We start from the raw sequence: 21,900 nt of genomic DNA, 5'->3' as shown, positions 1-21,900 counted from the left end.
AGGAAGCAAGACCCCTGAAGCAATGAGATGATCCAGCGGATTTGCCAACTGAAGGGCATGTTGCCTAACTTCTTTGTCGGGTGCCTATCGGATGAAAGCAACCTGTACCATGGAATCATTGTAGGATTCTTTGTGAACTTCAGTAACAAATTGACACTTTCTACTAAAGCCGTGAAGTTCAGCAGCCCAAGTGTGATGGGATTGATTCAGTTGTTTTTGACAATGATAAAAGGCAATAAGAGAGCTACTACATGCATTTGCTTTTGAAAATAGATGGACGGAAGTGAGCACATTTCAGCAAAGGACATAAACACAGGATCTTTCAAAGGAGCCAATTGTGACAACAACTGATACATTTGAGATGAAATCCATGAAAGGAACAGAGACTTACATGTTTGTTCGTCAGCGACATGAAGTGCCAAGAAGTGCTGTAGAAGACGTTTTTCATAATCAGACCAGTCTTCTGCCGTCTTGTCATAAGGAGGAAAAGTAGGTGGAGGCAATGACAAGAGATGCCTCACATTTGAAGCTGCAACGAAATCACGAATTGCATTTGTGAGAAGCATTTGCTGTTCTATGAGACCTTTGCAATAGTTGCTCTAAAGTAGCCATGGAAACATGTGGGTCAATGATGGAAAAGAAAAATCACTACCTTGTCGCCAATTGTAATAACTTCAAATTGAACAAATATATTTCAAGGAAGATGCAATACATGAAAGTCACAGATCAAGTAAACATAGTAAGACGTGTGTACACTCAGATCAAGTAAACAGAGTAAGATGTTTGTACACTTTAACAGTCAAATCATAACTGAGTCAGAGTCTAGCATCCTCTGGCTGGCTGGTCGCTTAGGTGGCACTGCTGCTGCATGACTGGCAGACAGCGCTGCATGTAGAGGAAGTGCATAACAGCACGGCGGCAATTTGAAAGAATGGCAAGTCGCAACAAGGGAGGAATTTATAACTGCGGGAGGCAAGAAAAGACTTCTTAAGGTGGCTCATATGCAGTGTTTGCAAAGCAGGCCTTAGTAGCTGTATGCTTCTTGTAAGAGCAGCATGCCATCATTACTATAGGGACGAATTCTGACTGATCTATTTGCAGCTCCTTAAGGATCTGTTAAAAAGAATGTCATTGTTCATTCCTTTTTTTTACTGATCTGGTATTGACACAGCTATTAAAGATGTTGCCAAATCATGTAATGATGATTCTTCTCTAAAGTTTTGAGACTATCTTTAGGATTGCCCTAAAAGAACTTGGAAGGGGCACACATAGATTACACAGATCAATTACAAATACAATGGTACTCATCATTGTTGATGCCTATAGCAAATGCTTGGAGTTGAGAGCAATATACTCCACCATAATATCTTATGGTCATTGTAACACTGGACAGTCTCTTTACTTCTTATGAGGCTCTTGTCATAGTTAGGGATATAGAGCTGAAAATTTTCAAACATTTCTGCTATCAAACATAAAGTCTCACAGGAGAGCTTCTGTGAAGTTTGGAAGGCAAGTGACGAGGTACTGGTAGAAGTAAAGCTGTGAGGACGGGGCATCAGTTGTGTTTGGGTAGCTCAGGCAGTAGAGCATTTGCTCGCAAAAGGCAAAGGTCCTGAGTTCATGTCTCGGTCTGGCACACAGTTTTAATCTGCCAGGAAGTCTCAGAGCACATACGTAATGGTAAGCACATCTACAGCACTAGTGGGAATGGTAGCTAATGCATGTTAACACATCCACACTACCAGAGGAAAACTATGATACTGTGTGTTAGTTAAGACACAGTGCTCAGAGAGTAAATCTACTCTTGATAGTTTCAATTCAGTCTGTTATCTAGCTGAGGTAATTAATAATCATAAACTTGCATCTTTTTCACATGCAAGTATCTGTCTTTCCTTTGACATGAAGACAAGAGTGTTAGCTTATTTTGCACACTATAACTTCAGGTTGTCCTATACCTTCTGTATTACCGGTATTCTAGTTAAAGGAAACATCACATTTCATGAACAAAAGCAAGTAACAGGAGTTCTCTTGAAAGTAGAAAACCATATATCTTGCATACGTATAATAGATTTTGAAATGCTTACATTCAGTTTAATTTTCTGCATAGTAGTATTTGACAGTAATAATAGAAATAAATTTCAAACAAATCATATTTTAAACAATCATAAGCTTTTAAGGTATGGAGGGTAAGTAGTGGTAAGTTGGAGATTTGAGTCAGTAGTCTGTATGGCCTTCGGAAGACATGATTAGAACAAATGGCAAAGTATTTTGGCAGTACATGCTATTTGTGTGCCCTGTACTATCGATAGCCCACTGCCCAATAATTTAAGACGTGATTTCGAATACCAGTCCAATTTTTACATTAACATCATATAAGTACCTATTTCAATTTATATTGTGCTAAAAAGAAAAAAATGTCATTTCATTAATCAATGTATGTGATCTTGATTTGTCATCAGTTCTAACAACACAATCTAGCAGCACACTTAATGCTGCTGAAAATATTACTAGATACTTCTGTCTCTGCAGTGATTGATCATTTCCCATTTAAGAGAATTTATATTTATTGAATTGATCTAATCTTTCAATGGTACTTGGAGTTTCTTTTCTTAACATTGGCATTGTTTATTCACTACATTAAAGTGAAAGTGTCTCTAGAGATTCATCCAGTTGTTTTTAGTAATAAACAACAGATATGTTTGCATTTACAGCTTTATCAAATCTGTAATATTAACAACGTTAAAATATCAAGAACCTCAATGATTAATATGCTTGCCTAGGTGATAGATTTCATCTGCAAAGATAAAGGATCCAGTACCACGCACATTTATGAGAACAAGTTGTTGGAAATTAAGAAGGTGACACAACCTATGTACTGCCATGTTGTTCAACAAGAGGAATGGCCTAAGATGATGAGACTGATGAGAATAATGAAATCACTGTGTTATAGATTGGTGTTTCGTATTCAACAATGGCACTTTCTCAACATATTTTCACAAGAGATGATTGCAAGAATGAAAATACATCTGGATGATGTATCGGTAATCTATGCAGTTCTTATGTAATATTGAATGATATCACTGTATCTGATGTTTAATACTTTGTGTGCAGTGTTAAAAGTCTCACTTTTAGAAACATATTATTGCTTGCTGTGTAGAGTAACTTATGGTTAAGATATTTTAGTAAATGATTAATTCTTTTACTCATAATTGCTAAACTGAACATAGACAGTCACTCAAGAGGACTTCATTTCTGTGAAAAGACTGAACAAAATAGTAGCCATATTCCACAAAATGTCCAGTGAATATAAATGTTTTGGATCTTGGTGGCACAGATGAAATGTTTTAGAATTGGTAGCAGTGGTTGTAGAAGGACTGGAATGCTTGCCCAAAATAACAGATGTTTTAATACCACTCAGGATTTTTTCTGTCAGTAAAAGATGTAGAGGGTGTAGAGAAGGCAGCTGCAATAATAGTACACTCAGTATTTATTTAAACTTTTGGTTGGCTATTAGGAGTGGAAAGTGTTGAATGAGGGTAAAGGGAGTTCTTTGAAAATCGTGTGTGTACTCACAGCCAGTGTATAACTGTCTTACTGGGACTTAAGACAGGCAATGGGTGATGAGTTCAGCATATACATATATATAAGTTAAAAATTTGATTAGCAGATGAGAATAGATTATTAGAAGCTTGAGACAACATGGTATAAGTAATCAACATGTAGGTCAGCACAACGAAGTCCAGATCTTGTACCTGTATATTCCACTCCATACCTGTGGCAGCAACCAAGGATTGTATTAGCTCTGATGCAACCACTGATCCTTATACAATGAATTTAGATATTTGTATTCTTTCTAATGTTTAAATGCCCTTTTAAACCACCTTCCCCAGGTATTATTGTGAGTAGTGTCTTTTGTCTCCCACGAATCATGGATCTCACTGCAGTAGGGTGGATCTGGTGCTTAAATGATACAGGTGTCCTTATTGTAGTTGCTACTAGTAGAGTGTTATCTGTGAAGAGACCAGAATGACATACATTTCCTGAAGAGTACCACCAGTATTTACTGTAGTTCCAGGGGTAACATTCTGAATGATTCACTTATATGGCCTTGTACTATCAGCCAACATGGCCATGCTATTTTGCTACTGAGAACAGTTGGATGCAAGGTGAAACTACAGCCATTATATTTCCCAAGGCCATGCACCTATATTGTAAGGTTTAATAATGATGGCATTCTCGCCAGTAAAGTATTCCAGAGATAAAATAGACCTTGATGAAGACCTCCAGGTGAACACTATTCAGGAAGGTATTGTCATCAGAAGCAACTAATATAATGTTCTACAGTTTGGAGCATGCAGTGTTAGATCCCTTAATTGCATAGTAGGTTAGAAAATTGGATACAAGAGATGGATAGTTTTATATGAACTATTCTAGGCAAGCTGCAGATACATCAAGCTGGAATAGATGCCCAGATTGCATCAGTGAATAAACTGTCAGCTATTTATTGCTAGACTGTTGAAAGTCACATAATTTCTATTTGTGTTGAATTTTTTCATGAAATGCTTTTCACATCTAGACTTAACTGTCCATCTAGCTGTCAAAAGTATTTCACAAAAAAATTCTACACAAATAGAAATTATCAAACAATGGAAAATTCAGTATGGAATGTGACAATACATGAGAAGGAAAATTGCTACTCAACATATAATGGAGATGCTGAGTCGCAGACAGGCACAAGGAAAAGACTCTCACAATTAAAGCTTGCGGCCATTAAGGCCTTTGTCAACAGTAGACAAACATACGCAAGCACGCGCCCCCCCACTCACTCACCCCCCCCCCCCCACACCTCCGCCCCCCCCCCCACACACAGTCTCTCTCTCTCTCTCTCTCTCTCTCTCTCTCTCTCTCTCTCACACACACACACACACACACACACACACACACACACAAATGCAACTCACATATATGACTGCAGTCTCAGGAAAGTGAAACCACACTCATGTGTGTGAATTGTGTTTGCATGAGTGAGTGAGTGAGTGAGTGAGTGAGTGAGTGTGTGTGTGTGTGTGTGTGTGTGTGTGTGTGTGTGTGTATTGTTGATGAAGGCCTTAATGGCCAAAGGCTTTAATTGTGAGAGTCATTTTGTTGTGCCTATCTGCAACTCAGCATCTGGTGTGTCTGGAGTTGTCTACAACTTTGTTCCCAATACTGGCAAGATAATAACTGATCTTGCAATGATGAGGAAGTATTTGGACTCAGAGTACAAGTTATGATTGAACTTAGTGAAAGTACTCCAAGTGATATTTCTCTCAGAATATACACTGATACTTCTTTTGCAGCATTGAACTGATAATTTAAAAAATTTAAACATTGATTCCATAACTATTCTCTAGAAGATGAGAAAGAGTTACTGAAAAGAGGACAAGGCAGTTGTGACTACAGGAAAGACACTCACTCAGACCTCATGTTAGAAAGGTGGGCAGACAATAAAGTTGTGACACTTGCAAACTCTATAAAAGACATCATATTTGTGCCAGTGACTATAACACTTTATTTATTTCATGATTGCAATTTTGGCCTTAGGTCATTATTAAGTGAATCTGAAAAATACAGAATGTTTTTAAATTATTTAACAAAATTGTTGTGTATCTTGATTATCTGCTGATTACACAGGATGGAAATGCAATTTTGTAAGCATATTACTTACATGTTATGGCTATTAGGTCATGTCAACCTATTTTAGGTTGAAATGGCCTAATAGCCATAATACGTAAGTAACATGCTTATTCAATTGCATTTTTATCATGTGTAATTGACAGAATACCACAATACACAATGATTTTGTTAAATAATTTAAAAACATTCTGTATTTTTCAGCATCACTTGATAATGGCCTAAGGCGGATATTGCAATTGTGAAACAAAGGAAGTCTTTCAGCCACTGCCATAAATATGATGTCTTTTATAAAGTTCTACATGACTGTGGAATCCAGACATAAAAAGTTAATTACTTGGCAAACTCATTTTGTGGTGTCCAACCATTCTAACAGTAAAGCATTTTAACAGCATGAAAAGCAGAAGAATTGATGTGCTCTGTCCCATACTGTTTGCCAGTACAACAGGGATATGGGAGGCACTGAGCTTGATGGTATGCGGATGTAGCTATATAGTGTACCAATGAAAACTTGATGTTGGTGCATGAAATTGTTTGGATTTATGATAGACATGAATGTTCTAACTGCCTGAGACTCTAACTGCCTTTCTATCCTTTCCCTAAACTGCTCAAGTCAAATGCCAGGATGATTTCTTTGAAAGGGTACAGCAAATTTCCTTCCACATTCTTCCTTAATCTGAAATTATGCTCCATCTCTAATGATCTCATTGCCGATGTGAAAGTAGCAATGCTGTTACGAGCACATCTCAGTACTTAATTTAAAATCTTCAGTTCAGCTTATGGGTGTTGCACCTCTTTACGGTAATAGTTTTTCCATTTAAACATTCTGGCATTCAGTTTTAGCAATATCATGACATTTTAGCAACATTCTTGTCACTAAATAATGTAGTCAACACACCAAAGTTTTAATTCAACTATTTATTAACTGTGACAAACACACCCATAGAATTTAGATTAGCTGGACGGTGTGGCCGAGTAGTTCTAGGCGCTACACTCTGAAACTGTGCAATCACTACAGTCACAGATTTTAATCCTACCTTGGGCATGGATATGTGTGGTGCCCTTAGGTTAGTTAGGTTTACGTAGTTCTAAGGTCTAGGGGACTGATGACCTCAGATGTTAAGTCCCATAGTGCTGAGAGCCATTTTAGAATTTACATTACAAATGTTCATCCAATGCTTCCATTAACGTGGCTTCTGTCACCCACACTAAATAACATCCTAATGACACAATAGATGTACTTCATTATTGGAATTTTATGACTTTACAAGTAATGATTTTTTAAGCTTGTGAAAATCAAGCAAGTATTGTTAATTAGTTAATTTTTACTAATAATCCCATCAGTTGTATATAGATTTTTGTAAAATTGCATGAAATTGTATTTTTAGTAATGAACTGTAGTAATTTTAAAAATGTAGCTAATTTACTATGTCTGAAAGAATGCTGACAATATTTTGTAATATTTATACAAGATACCTTTCACTGAACATTTGTTTTTTACAGGATTAAATACTAGCTAACTGTATGTCTTTGTAATGGTCATATGTCTTGAATATTTTTTAATTTCATAATGACACTAATAGTACAAACCAAAATTTCTTTTATGTGGTTACTTGGAAACATGGTTGTCAACACTGTAATAGATAGTTATGTTAATAGCATTGAATGCTGTACTCTAGTAATGTTTATAATGTGTGCCATTGGTACTGTGTTCTTGAGTTGGTGTGGTAATGATGTATTTAGAATATGTCATCTCACACTGTTACATTTTAGATGGGTTCAAATGGCTCTATGAACTGTGTGACTTAACATCTGAGGTTATCAGTCCCATAGACTTAGAACTACTTAAACCTAACTAACCTAAGGACATCACACACATCCATGCCCAAGGAAGGATTCAAACCTGCGACCATAGCAGCAGTGTGGTTCTGGACTGAAGTGCGTAGAACCACTCGGCCATAGTGGCCGGCTGTAGACAGATAGTGAAACACTAATATTCCTTCCTTTTCTTTTTCTTTTATGTTTTACTTTAATATGAAAAATGTTGCCCATTTTTGCCCCTCTTTGAATCCCTGTTACATGAATTAGCCTTAAACAGTGAATTTTGTGTGTACTGAGCGAGAGGAATAGAGTAGTATGGGCACAAATAAAATTCAAATCATATGTTTGTGGCCTTTTTGAGCCACCTACCCATTACAAAATATTTGTTACTTGCTGTTTTCATTATTGAGTGTCTGATAGACCAATTCCACTGTGCAGCAAGCCAGTGAAGGGGAAGTATGTGTCTAACAATAGGGTGATGTAGGTACACTTCATTTCTAAACATTATTGGCATTTAATTAATTGCTTGCATGTAGGACCTACATGACAGCCTTGTCAGTCATTTGAACAAAATATTACCAGTCTTAGCACTCTACATGGTCCTAAACTACCAGCTAATGTTAATCAGGTCTTAAATTATAATTATGATGTGCCTTAAGAAGCCCAGACATCTAACAACAAACACAGACTATACCCACTAACCTCAGCACATGGCTCACAAACTCAGGAACTAACACCAATGTTTTCTACTATTGCCACTCAATCCAGTTACTTTACACTTATAATTTAAGCACTGTTATTAATCTTTCCACCATGAATTACACAAAAAAGCAGTAACATAAAGGCAAAATACTTGCAGATGAATGCTTAGTTAGTAATATAAATGTTTATCCAGTAGTGAATGGCCCCTATGACAACTAGCCATACTGACTTATCTGATTTCAATGAAATGGCATTCTGAAAACAATTAGAAGAAAATTAATGAATAGACAACAGTAATTTTTACAGCAGCCTTACAGGAAGATGACTGGAAGGATGTGTGATATGTGACAGGAAAAGGAAATTATATGAAGATTGTGGGACAAAAAATGAGGAGCAAACCAATTTCATGTTATAAGAAGTACTGTAGTGTGTTAGGGAAAGTGATTAAAAATTTAAAAAAACCTCTGTACAATATCAGAAGTTAATAATTTGGACAGTGAAGATAAATGTTAATGGGAAACTGCATGCATTGTCATTTGGAGTCAGATACCTTGTAAAAATTCTTTGTCCACTTTGGTACACGAAACTGAATGTGTTGTGTGGGATAAGCAACACAAAAACAGGACAGTAGCTCATTGGAGCTGTGCAGTGTGGTCCACACAGTTTTGCCTTCCTTCAAGATGATGCAAACCACTGAATGCTCCAGTACTCTAATAAGACATTTAACCCAAAATTTGTGAATGGTGTAGCTGAGGCTGAAAGTTTTCATACCATGACTTAGTCCCAGTCATTAATGTTTCTGTGAACATGAATCATAATGTTTATTTGAACATTTTTGGTGATTTATTGTTGCCCCAGCTTCTACATCTTAATTGTGAGTACACTGGAAGGCTGCTTTTCAGGACTACAATAGTCATGTTCATAGAGTTGCACACATATATTCCTGGTTTGATGAACATTCAGACACCCTGTCATACCTTGACTGCCCCCTGAACCACCCAATCTTAATCTTATAGAAAATGTCTATGTCTTTTTGGAACAGCAAGTGAAACACAACAATAACCATCCAACAGTGAATTTATACCATCCCTTCAATCATTTAAATCATATAGCTACATTTAAGACTTACCAAGTGGGAAAGCGCTTGGTAAGTCTTGGAATCTTTGTTTTTAATATATTTTTCCCATGTGGAAGTTTCTTTCTATACAAAATATTTAGTACATGAATAAAACATCATCACTTATATTTACAATATACACATAAAATGAAATATATATAACACTGAAGATCTGAGTCCGTCCCTGTAATGTCTATCAATCATAGATAACTGAATAATAGCTTTGAATATGGTCTGAAGATTAATAGTGTTGTTCACTGTTTATTATGTCTCACTGTTGGTCTTCTGAGATCCAACGGCAAAACTCAGTGAGCAGCATCTTAAGAAGACATGTGGACGGATACTTTGGGACTCAGTGAGTGGAACCAAAGGCGGAGTTCTCTGGTGGCATCCATATTACCACCTACAGGAATACAATAGTGCCTATAATTAGCATCATTCATGGTGGCTTTAGCTGGCACCCTTTCTATGAGACCAATCTTCTGCTGGGGTGTGAACAGCATGCTGTTTGCGGTCAATATATTGTCAATACCATGTTCCTTTCTCACCCTTGTACCCACAAAATTATGCAGCATTGTTGCGTAGTGTGGGTATAGGTGATAATCTGAAGGAAGCCTGTACTGTAGTGCAGCTGACAGAATTAGATCCAGTGCAATGGCAAATAGTGCCAACCATCAGCAAAATCTGCCATAAAACCAGAGGTAGGATGTCCACCTAGCAGCACAGGTGGGTCCTGCAGTGGTGCTGCTGGAGTGTGTAGCATTGGTGCTGCTCAGGGAAGTGAAGACTGTAAGTCTGATGCAGGTTCAGTGACCATTACTCTCATTATGTGAACAGTGATGGATGCAGCAGCTGCTGCAGCCCTCATCATGGGAGGGCAGGGGTCAACATCCCTGGAAGAGTCACCTATTGATCCATGCAGCCAAATGTCAGGCACCGGTAAAGCCTGCTCAGAGGCAGCAGTCTGGGATGCAGGCAACATGTCTAAAAAATGAAAATATACAGCAGCTATAAACTCAAAAATTAAGTCCATCATTGGGTTCCTGTTTTACTGTAAATGGTATAGTCAGCTCCACCAGTCATATTAGTGACAATTCAGGATTTCTAGTTGTGGCATTTGTTATACGCACAATATAAATCTTTCCCATTCATGACTTTATTATAAAGATTGTGTCTGAAGCATAGTCCTGAGGATGAAATAAATACAGTAAAGTCTACTAGCAAAGTGTTGTAAAAAGCGTAGTGCAAAAGGTGCTGAGAAACAGCAACAAAGTATTTCTCCCTGAATTTGAATCACTAAGGTTGGACATCTGAGCCGTGAAAGGGCAAACAAAATGCTTGGCTTCAGTATTGAACTAAGGAAAGAATGGAGCTATCTGGATATGGTGAATTCTATTTTGTTGGCAGAAGTGGTTAAATTTCAATAGCGATAAATGAGGTCCAAAATGATTGCTTGAAGCCAAACATCTAAACAAAAGACAGGAGTGAGCACTTTGATAGTGCTAACACTGGTTGGGTTGCCAGATTTATAGGAGTGACAAATGGATATTTACTGTATACATCAAAGGTAATTAGCCACCATGTGTTCCAGAAAGGACCAGCAAAATCTGTATGGATGCAATGCCAAGAACCATCAGTTTGGGGTCATCTGAAAAGTTCTTGGAATAAGGTTGAATGGTTCTCCACACCTGTGTGACAGTGGGAAGTCAGCTGTTCAGTCTATGTAAGTCTGAAGGCTTTCGTGGCCATTGTCACTGAAGTTAAAATCTTCTGGGTTATTAGGCCGCGTCATGTTTCTTCTAAAATGATCGACGTTTCGACCCCTCTGCTGGGATCTTCCTCGGGATCTTCTGGCATCCTCTACTGTTAGAACACTGCTAGAACACAGAAGATCCTGAGGAAGATCCCAGCAGAGGGGTCAAAATGTCGATCGTTTTAGAAGAAACATGACACGGCCTAATCACCCAGAAGATTTTAACTTCAACTGTTTATCTGCCTGCCAAGACCAAGCCATGTGCAATGCTGGCATGCTAACCATTCTCCAGTGTCCTCTACGTAAAAGTGACAAAACATTTTGCTGCAAGAGTGTGGGAATCAGGACCCTTGTTTGCCCATTAGGAGTATGCAGTAAAATCATACCATTCTGGAGAGAAAGGCTGATGTGCTGTGCATGATACTTTCATACTAGCACATATGAAATTGAATTTTGGTTATGAGGTCAAACCATCTGAATGCAATACTTGAGCAGTTGTAGCAAGTAATTCCATTCAGTTCCTTCTATGATCCATCAATAATCAATGCGAAAAGCTTGTAGGGATTGTGAACCACTGATCAATTTGTAGACAAAAACTTCTGATGCATCAAATTCTGGATCGTAGTCCATTGGTAAGTGAAACAGAGTGTCTGCATTTGCATACTGTGTTGTAGGACAATAAATAATTTCATATTTGTGATTCATAAGAATTAATAACCTCTGCTGTACCTTCTGCTCTGAACAATCAGATAAATATGTCACTGAATAAAAGAGCACAGTTAATGGCTTATGATAAATCATGATATACTGATGGAGTTTTGTAATGTTATGTATTATGGTTAAAGATTCTATTCTGAACTTACCGTAGTTGACATGTGTCTTATTCAACATTTTATATGCAAATGCTATGGGGAGTTCAGTGTTCTCAACCTTGTGACATAAAACTGCCCCAATTCCATGTGATGATGCATCAACTGCAAGAGCTATCACTGTGTGCAGATCATAATTAATAAGACATAGTTGACTGAACAATGTATTTTTCAGCCATTGAAATGATCTTTGCATTCTCCAGTCCATTGCAAAGGGCTGTTTTTACACCAGAAGTGATGCAAAAGTGCAACAATTTATGCTGGGTGTGGAATGAATTTAATGCAATAGTTAACTTTTCTAAGAATTGCCCATAACTCCAATAAATTTTCAGGACATGGTAATTCCTGGATGGCCTCTATATGCTTAGTCAAGGCTCTCAATGAGATGTCATAACTATTCAATTTCTGTGTTGTAGAATGAACATTTCTGCAGATTGCACTTGAGTCTTGTGTCATTTAAAATCTGAAAAAAGAGACTCCAAATTTTTGTGATGCTCTTCTGGTGTTAAACTTGGGGGGGGGGGGGGGGGGGGAGGGGGGGGGGGAGCAGAATAGAACTTTCAATTTCACTTTTTTGAGAAAACGTTACAACAGCACAGAAGCAGATGTTATTCCAAAGGGTAGGTGCTAGTACTGATACAAGTTGAACAGTATGTTGACCATCATAAATTTCTTCCTTTTATCATCCAAGGAAATTGAGGGTAAGCATCTGCTAAATCTGTTTTGGAAATGAATCTATTTAAGCATTAGCTTTCACTTCTAAGTCTGACAGAGTCAAATTTCCTTATTTGATTTTCTTGCAATTACCTGAGGACATACCCCTTGGTTTAGGGTTTAAAGACACCAATTTGTTACAATCTGTTGAGTTCAGAAGCGACTCAAACAATAATAATTTTGAGGTACTGGATGTTCTATTTTGTATAGCATTATCTTTGAGTGTTATGTGTGCTTGGAAATGTAAAATGGCCCTACTGTTATTTTCCAAAGCCTCTTTTTGTACACTGACATTGTAATACCACTTGACTTTTATCTTGCTGCTCATTTAATGAGTGTAACTCAGGTTGTCAAATTACATACTAAATGATTTCATTTAAACCTTGTTGCACTTAGTCAAGCAGTTATAATGTGTGCTAACATTTAACTAATATATATGATACCACTTTCCATTTTTTAACAAACTTATTTACACACTGACATACACATTCTAAACATCAGAAAATTTGACACAGGAATGACCTCCCATAGTTACCACCACTTCTGCGTATGTAACATACAACAGTTACAAATGTTTTCTCCATATTCTTAAAATGGTACATAATTAAACAAACAATAGAAATTCATGAATTTTCATGAGACATTATGATGTTTGTTTTGATGAATTGTAGCAACAAGTCCCAGATGATCAGTAATTTGATATAAACACATTTTTACATCAAAAATTTATGAAATATCTTCTGTAAACAGCTACATTGGATTATTTGTTAGTTGCATTCTAATTACTTTACAGTACTTTTGCATGAACTGGATGGGATTTTCTCAGTAAGTTGACTCATTAATTCTAAACATTCATCTGATATTAATATTATAAGTTAAAACATTGACAAGCCAGACTGAAATGGTACTGCAGTCTTTACTTAACCTGATATTGATCTCTATTTAATGTATTCTTCCATTCTGTTACATTACATGTCTCCCAATTTGCCAATGAACATATGTACATGTTTTTCACACAATTCTCTGGCATTAGAAACTTGAGTGTCAATAGCATGCACATTATCTTGAATATCTAAACCAAACAAATCAAATCATCCATACCAGAAATATTGGATTAGCACTAGACCGGACTACCATAAAAGTTACTCATGTAGCCATACTTTTATACTTTGCATGTAAAGGGCATGTCCCAGGAACAGAGACTCTTTTGCCATTGTAAGCCTTGAGGCATAGTGTGGCTTCTGTAGCTTAGGGTGTCCCAGTTGCTCATATGTACTCCTATTAATTAATGGGGCAGAAGTGTGATATAGCTTGATTGCAAATCTGTAAAGACATGAGCAGTTTGTTATTAGTCCTCTGGTTATGAATGCCAGTTCTGAGTTTCAGGAGACTGCTTTTGTCTGAGTTTTGATCCTCTGCTGTGCTGAGCTAAATAAATAGTTTTGCACTTTTCATGTAGCTTTGCAGTTCTTGTGCTTGTGTTTAGGTGTACTGTTGGTATTGCTATGAGGAATGCATGAGGATTCAGAACATGAAATCATATTGTTTTACATTTTCTCAAATGTAGATTTACAGCACACAGAAATTATTTTATGGCTGTGTTTCAGGCACACTTTCTGTCTGTGTCCTGACTTACGGCAGCATTGGCATTCTGCTTGGCAGAAAAAGCAGTGTTTGCAGTTATGTGTTACACAGCTGTTAACACAAGACTTTGAAGTGCATGCACTTGCAGGCAACCTTGTTGTATGACATGTACACTGCCTACATTGATGCGTGTGGTTGTGGTCAACATGTGCCATGCAAGGCTGGATCCACTTAGAAATTTCAGTGGTCAGTGTCGAAAGAACAAGCACTTGGAACTCTCATTCCATGAAGTCCTGTACTTCCTGAGCTTTGATCACTTTCAGTAATCATTGATATTAGGATTGCAATGCTTTAACACTTTTGTCAGATTACATTGTCAGGAATGTTCTGAATAACTGCACCATGAAGCATTTCAACTTAAAATAAGGGTCCAAAAGTGTAATTAAATTTACAACACCTAGCCTTGCCCTTGAGTTCAGCCTTGTAAAATTATTGTTGTGATGATGCATATGAAAGAATTAAAAACAAGCAAGTGGATTCTTTCTATTTGTTATGTTTTTCTTCTCCCAAAAATACCCAAATTTTTTACTTAGTTTCATCTTATTTCCAGTATATTTGCTGTGTGACATATAGCATTTACCTGGAAATCTCAAGTTCTTGTTTAGACCAAATTTTACTTAAATTTGTTATTCACATGTAAAGGGTTCTGTTTTCATTTGTGTGATTAGTTTCCATTAGTACACTGATAGTTAAAAGTTACAGTTAATTGAACTTAGCATTACTGTTTGCTGCATGGGAGAAACCATGAGATAATACATGTATTTGAGAAAGTAACCTACATCATCTGAAAGTTAAGCGTTCCAATTTTTCTGTAAAGTATTTTAAATTAGCTGCAACAAATCATCTTATATAACAAGCTATTGGTTATTGCCTATTCATGTTGCAGATTTCTCCAAAACCACTGTTAAATTCTTTAATTTGACTACATACTTTTGTTACTTTAATTTTTCTGTACAAAATGGTAAAATATATTAATTGATTAATTCACAAATTAATAATTTTGTGTAATTCTCTTTGATTTGGCGTGTGTCACCTGTTCTTGTAAATGTGGTGACTTACAATGTAGAAGGAAAATAGTGTCAATATATTTTTATAGCTTTTAACTTGCTACATATTGCGTATTCCAAAATTCTATCAATTTTTATAGGTAATCAAAAACAGTAAATTACAGCTTAGACATATTTCAGAGCATTAGGCCTGTGCACTTTTCACGATATCAGTTTGTTCTTATGCCAGTCTGTAAGTAGTCAGACATCACTCAAAATAGCCAGTCCACTCTGATGGTAAATGCTCATTGTTGACTCATACCAGTGTTATGTGCATTACATAAGTGAAACTGTACATACCAGCAACCATGAAATTCAAGAACTTTAGTGTTGGATTACTTATGGGTGATATCTTTGATATAAATTAATGGGCTTCTTTTTATTGAACTGTGATATGATCAGAAAGTACTGTGAACTATCACTGACATCAGAGTGAATTATTGTCAAATTTAGGGATTCATATTCTCAACTATGTCAAATGAACCACTGAACTATAATCATCTTTAAAAAGTTTCTAGATGACTGTGCTAAATTTGAACTGTGATGTGATAAATGGGAACTTAATATTTTTGTATAATTATAGTGCCACAGTGGAACAAGTTACTACCCACTGCTGCCCTGCAGACTTTCACTAATGGTCCCTGGAATTAATAACTGAACTTCACATGATGTAAGGAGTACAGCTATCTTTGATGTTGTAATGTATCAGTACTGTGCTACTTATTTATCACTGGCTTGTGGAACTTTCGAAGCCATGTGCAACTTTTCTCTGAGGGAGCATTGTCTTGCTATATAATGGCAACAATGACCCAGCAGTAGTGGTCATTCATCATGGTGTGCTGTAGAGTCATTGCTGGGCTTCAATGTTCAGCAGTTGTGTGCAGCCAGGTCTCAGGCAAACAGTATGAAGAATTTGCTAGAAAGATAGAGTGGAAAGTATTACATTGCATTATAGAAGAAAAGTGTTTCAGTAATTTTGGGGAAAGGCATTTGGGATTAATTATCTATGAATCATTAATTGCTCTGGAGGAACATATTTCCTGTCGAACATGAAAATGCTTGTGTGATCAGTAATTACATGTTTAATTGATGTGGAAATGCAGCTTAGTAAAGTTACTCCATCAACATGAATGTGAAACACAAGAACTTAAGCATTGTTATGGAAGTGTGTTATGTGCTAAAGAGATATTAAAACAAAGTAATTTGACTTGTGCTGTTATTATTTCAATGTGACATTTCCCATTTTCCACTGAATAACATTTTAAAAAGTATAAGATGAACGAATTTGTATTAGGCACTTGGTCAGGTTAATTTCACAATGAAGCATTTTCTCTATATGCTGTTCCCATACTTGAATCTGATCATCTGACAGCCACAAAAAGTAATCTAAAAAAATAAACCATAGAGACATTAGTGGAGCTTTACACAAATCAATAGAAAATTGTGGAGGAATCTAGAAAGGCAATAAATAATCTAGGGAAATTAAAGAGAAAACTGTAAAAGAAAAACAATGAAAGTAAAGAGGAATTACTAAAGAATTTAAAAGAATGGAAAGATAGAATAGAGTCAATGGTTAAGGAGAGTGAAGAGAAAATAGTGAATATATTTGAAGAGGGACGAGGAAAGAAACACAGATATATGCGAAGATATGCAGAATATGCCTATTCTGTCAGAATGTTTGTTACCTGTGAAGTCACTATTAGAACCCAAGCTAGACGCCCACTTGTTAACTGAATCACCTGTGAAGCATGCTAAAAAGTAGTGTGTTCAAATTTTTTATATGAAAACTCTTAAAGCTTTTAAAATAAAACAAATATTATTAACATTCTATATCTTTATTCTTTATGACTACATATTTATTTCTTAGCATACTCACTATCACAATGAACACATTTCTCCCAACAAAGGACCAGTTTGTTGATGCTATCACTGTAGAATGTTTGATTTTGTTGATGTAGTCACAACCTCACCTATGCTTGCACTGCTTCATTACTATCAAAGTGAAGTCTTTAAAGTTGTCCTTTAAGTTTTCGAAACAGAAGGAAACTGGATGGGAACATGTAGAGGATGAACAACAATAATGAAACCAAGGTGAGGATTGTTCAAATGTCTCAGAACTTGTGTGTGGTCTAGCATAGTCATGCTAAAGAAGAGGGTGCTCTATGTGCAGAAAGACTCTTCAAATTCAAAATTCAATTACAGCATTTTGTTTTTCATGCACTGACATTTTTACATTACATACCACCATGTTATATGGTGCAATTCGTAACCCCCTAGCAGAAGAGGGCTATAGATATGCAGACATGAAGGATAAAGATGTAGAATGTTAATAAAGTTTGTTTTACTTAAAAAGCTTTAAGCATTTCAAATTAAAAATTCAGTGGCATTACTTTTCAGCATGCCCTTGTAGTTCTGAACTTAACATGTCGAGTAGAATGTAAGCATATGTGATTTCCGATGACAAAACAATTAGTACATGTGCAGATGGTGTTAGCCCCTTATTGAATGCACACATTCTCACTATGTATTCAGATGAATTCTGAGTGGATGGATAATGTAATTGAGAAGATGTTCCTAGAAAAATACTGGTCTAGAAACATGAAAGATGAGAGTTTAAATCTCATTTGCAACAATCCATGCTGCCAGAGATATGATGAAGTGTATTCTGTATTTTTGCAAAAGCAATTAGGAAGGAATCAGAATTTTGAAGTACAGTGTACAGAAGAAAACATTGTACACAGTATGATGCAATGGCTTACAAGTGAAGTTTGTGGTCTTGTGCTTAGCACAGTAATGAAAACTGTAAAGTTGGCATGATAAAAGATCACACAAAACAGAATGAAGAAGAAGAATCAGGGGTCAAGAGGAAGCACAAGCAAAGACACTATTGCCACTGCAAATACATGCAAGTTGCTCATGGTTCACTGACTCATGGACAGAAACACAGGAATAAATGGAACAAGAAATGAGCAAACAAGCAAAGTCAAATATGTGTGCAGCAACTGGTGTAGAGCAGGATCTACATCTACATCTATGCTATGCAAACCACTGTCAGGTGCATGGTAGAGGGTACATCTCATTGTAGCAGATATTAAGGTTTCTCCCTGTTCCATTCATGTATGGAGCATTGGAAGAGTGATTGTTTGAATGCCTCTGTGTGTGCATATTATTCTAATCTTATCCTCATCATTCCTATGTGAGCAACATGTAGGGGTTGTAGTATATTCCTAGAGTAATCATTTAAAGCCAGTTCTGTAGTGATCCATGCCATTCATGGAAGGCCATGTATCACATAAGTCAAATATAGAGCTCAGAGTAAAGATGTGCGTGATTGTAGTTAGTTTATAAACATTGGGTCACATACTGTGAAAAAGTAATACTCAACAGGTGTGGCGTCTACAGTCTACCTGCTAGAGTCTACCTACCTCTGTGGAACAAAGAGGAATGAAGGAACTGTGGTACCATGGAAGATTTCTAGCAGCAAGGAAGATGAATATGATGTATATGAGTGATTGTTGTTTTATAACATTCACATGAAATGTCGTGTTGTGAGGGCCTCCCAGCAGGCAGACCTGGTCACTTGGTGCAAATCTTTTGAATTGACACCACTTTAGCAAATTGCACATTGATGAGGATGAGATGATGATGATGGTGATAAAGATGACATAAACACCCAGTCCCTGAGTGGAGAAAATCTCCAACCCAACCAGGAACAGAACCCAGGCCCTGTGGCATGACAAGTTGGCATGCTGTCCACTTAGCTATGGTGGAATATTCACATACTTGTTAGTGAGATGTCTTTGAGACAGCAGTGTTAGTTGGTTCTGGGAGTAGCAACTTCCCATGTAATGTATAACTGTTTATGAAAGTTTGTGACAATATAAAGATTGATTGGCACTTCATTTGTAGAAATCTGCACAGAAGAAAGAAGTTCATTGCTGAAGAAGAACAGGGCACAGCATAGCTGGAGTCCGAGATAAATCAAAAGAGCTGCAAGGTTGAATCTCCACACCAATCCACTAAGGGAGTGTTAACATGGTGGTGTTAGGCGCAGTACCCTAAACTTTGTTAATAGACTCTCGAGATTGTTGATGTCTATCTTCAAGAGTCTTCCAGCTCAGTTTCTTCAGTATCCCTGTGACGGTCTCCAATGAATTAAAAAGAACTGTGACCATTTGTAATGCCCTTCTCAATATACATTCAATATTCCCTGTTAGTCATATCTAGTATGGGTCCCACACACCTGAGCACTATTCTAGGATGGATCATCTGAGTGATTTTTATGCAATCTGTTTCATAGACTGATTGCATTTTCCCAGTATTCTATCAATAAACCAAAGTCTACCACCTGCTTTACCCATGACTGGGGATATGTGGTCATTCCATTTCATATCCCTACAAAGTGTTACACTCATGTATTTGTATGAGTTGGCCAATTCCAGCAGCGACTCATTGAGATTATAATCATAGGATACTACATATTTCTTGTTTCGTGAAGTGGAAAACTTTACATTTCTGAACATTTAGAGCAAGTTGTCAGTCTTATCAAGATATGATTGAATATTTATGCAATTCTTTCAGACAGTACTTCATTATAGATAACTGAATTCTCTAAAAACAGCCTGATTTTACTGTTGATATTGTCTGCAAGGTCATTAATATACATGAACAGCAAGTGTCTCAGCACACTTCCCTGGGCACATCTGAAGTTACTTCTACATCTGACAATGACTCTCCATCAAAGTTAACATGCTGTGTCCTCCCTACCAAAAAGTCCTGAATCCAGTCACGAATTCACTTGATACCCCCTACGATTTTGCTTTTGACGATAAGTGTGCTTTTTGGAAAGGTAGAGCTGAACTGACATGTTGTTGTTTGAACATTATGAGGATGTAAATATTATACAGTGGAAGAGGAGACACAGGGGTATGGAAAATTGCTGATTTTATGAAAATATGGTTGAAGAAGGTGAAAAGTCTTGCATGGTTACTGCCAAAAATTATTTTCAGTGAAGCTGAGCAAGGAAAAATTATACAAGGTTCGAATTCTTTGAGAACTGACAATATTGTATCACACTTGTTTTTCACATAATGTTTACAGATCTTTATAAATAAGCTCTTTTTGTAGCAAATGTGGTGCTGTTTAATGACAAAAATTAATGATTCAGGTAAGTTGTGTGCCGTAGAAACTTAACTGATGTAGAAAGTTTTTTTTTTTTTTCCCACCCACTTTTCTATGTGTTTTGATTGCCCACTTGTTATATGTATTAACCAGAATATAAACAATTAACAATTGTGAAATTTCAGTCTGGGGACAAGAGGATGTTAAGTGTGACTGACATTTTTATGGTATTATAATATAATGACTCAGAAGGGAACCACTGCTGGGTTGTTAATTGATTGTTTGTTTTTGGGATCTCACTGCAACATCACAATTTCTGTGGAGTCTATGTTTTCTTTCTTTTGGTTTTCAAAAGACTTTTTTCTTGCATTGTTGACAAAATTCTACTGATGGGCATCACTAGCTTCCGGAACCTCCAAGTTCGAGCATGCCTGTTTTCTAAAGCAGTATTGTGTTGCTGTATTATGCAGCTGTGGTGGTCATATGCCATCTTGGTGTGTGAAGTAGCCCTCATTATCTTCAGTGTGGGGCAGTCACTCATAGATGTGCTGCAGATAAATAAGGTGAAGAATTTGGTTGAAAGATAATTAAGAGTGGAAAGTGTTATGTTTCATCATAAAAGAAAAATGTTTCAGTAATTCAATTATTTTGTGGAAGGCATGCAGGATTAATTGTGAGATTTGTAGCTGAAACAGTATTGTGTTTGTGAATCAGCAATTCCCATGGAGGAGCATTTTGACAGTAGAAAGTAAGTGGAAAGACTTCTGTCATCAGTGACTATGTATTTTATTTGTGTGGAAACATAATTTAGCAGTGATAAATGATTGAAAGAAGCTCCATTGTTAATATAATACTGGATGAGTTTATGCATTGCTCGGGGCAATAAAACAAAGTACTTTGACTTGTACTATTATTCTTTCAAAGTGAAATTTTCTATTTTCAGCTGAATAACTTTTTGAAAAGTATAAGAGACACATATTCTTATTGGGCACATGTTCAGGTTTATTTCATAACAAAGTGTGTTCTCTACTGAAAGGTCCCATACTCAGCTCAGGTAGTCTGACAGCAGCCAAAATAAATCTAAAAAATTAACTGAAAAGACATTTTCAGAGCTTTACAATGAGTAAAATATATGTTATTGTCATATGAAGTCTGGTTTTGTATACATCAATGAACAAACACCATCCAACATAACATTAGTTTTTCTGAGTTATAGGGATCGAGAACAGTGTTACAAAGGAGAGGATACAAATTTCAGGTCAGTTCCATTGCAAGTTTTGCTCAGGATTAACCTTGTACATCATCACTCCTTGTGGTTTGCATTGATGGAACAGACGGGAGAAGGCAACATCCATAATTCTATCTGCCAGCTGTAGTTCACCTCTGGGCTACTGTAACTTATAAATTTGTTGGCTCTGAACATGAATAAATAGTCAGTAG

General features: G+C 36.6%; 1 protein-coding gene across 1 annotated transcript in view; it reads left to right on the top strand.

The window, feature by feature from the left end:
* Nucleotides 1-21,900, top strand: part of LOC126354452 (uncharacterized) — a 205,587-nt gene that overhangs the window by 96,612 nt on the left and 87,075 nt on the right. The window contains exon 10 of the mRNA XM_050004146.1: nt 2,781-3,041. Within this exon, the coding sequence (XP_049860103.1) occupies nt 2,781-3,041 (261 nt within the window). The remainder of the gene's footprint in view (nt 1-2,780; nt 3,042-21,900) is intronic.

The sequence above is a fragment of the Schistocerca gregaria genome, chromosome 3 (assembly GCF_023897955.1).
Source record: "Schistocerca gregaria isolate iqSchGreg1 chromosome 3, iqSchGreg1.2, whole genome shotgun sequence".
NCBI classification, from domain to species: Eukaryota; Metazoa; Arthropoda; class Insecta; order Orthoptera; family Acrididae; genus Schistocerca; species Schistocerca gregaria.
The sequence above is the reverse complement of the archived record's forward strand: the minus strand, read 5'-3'. Positions and strand labels throughout refer to the sequence as shown.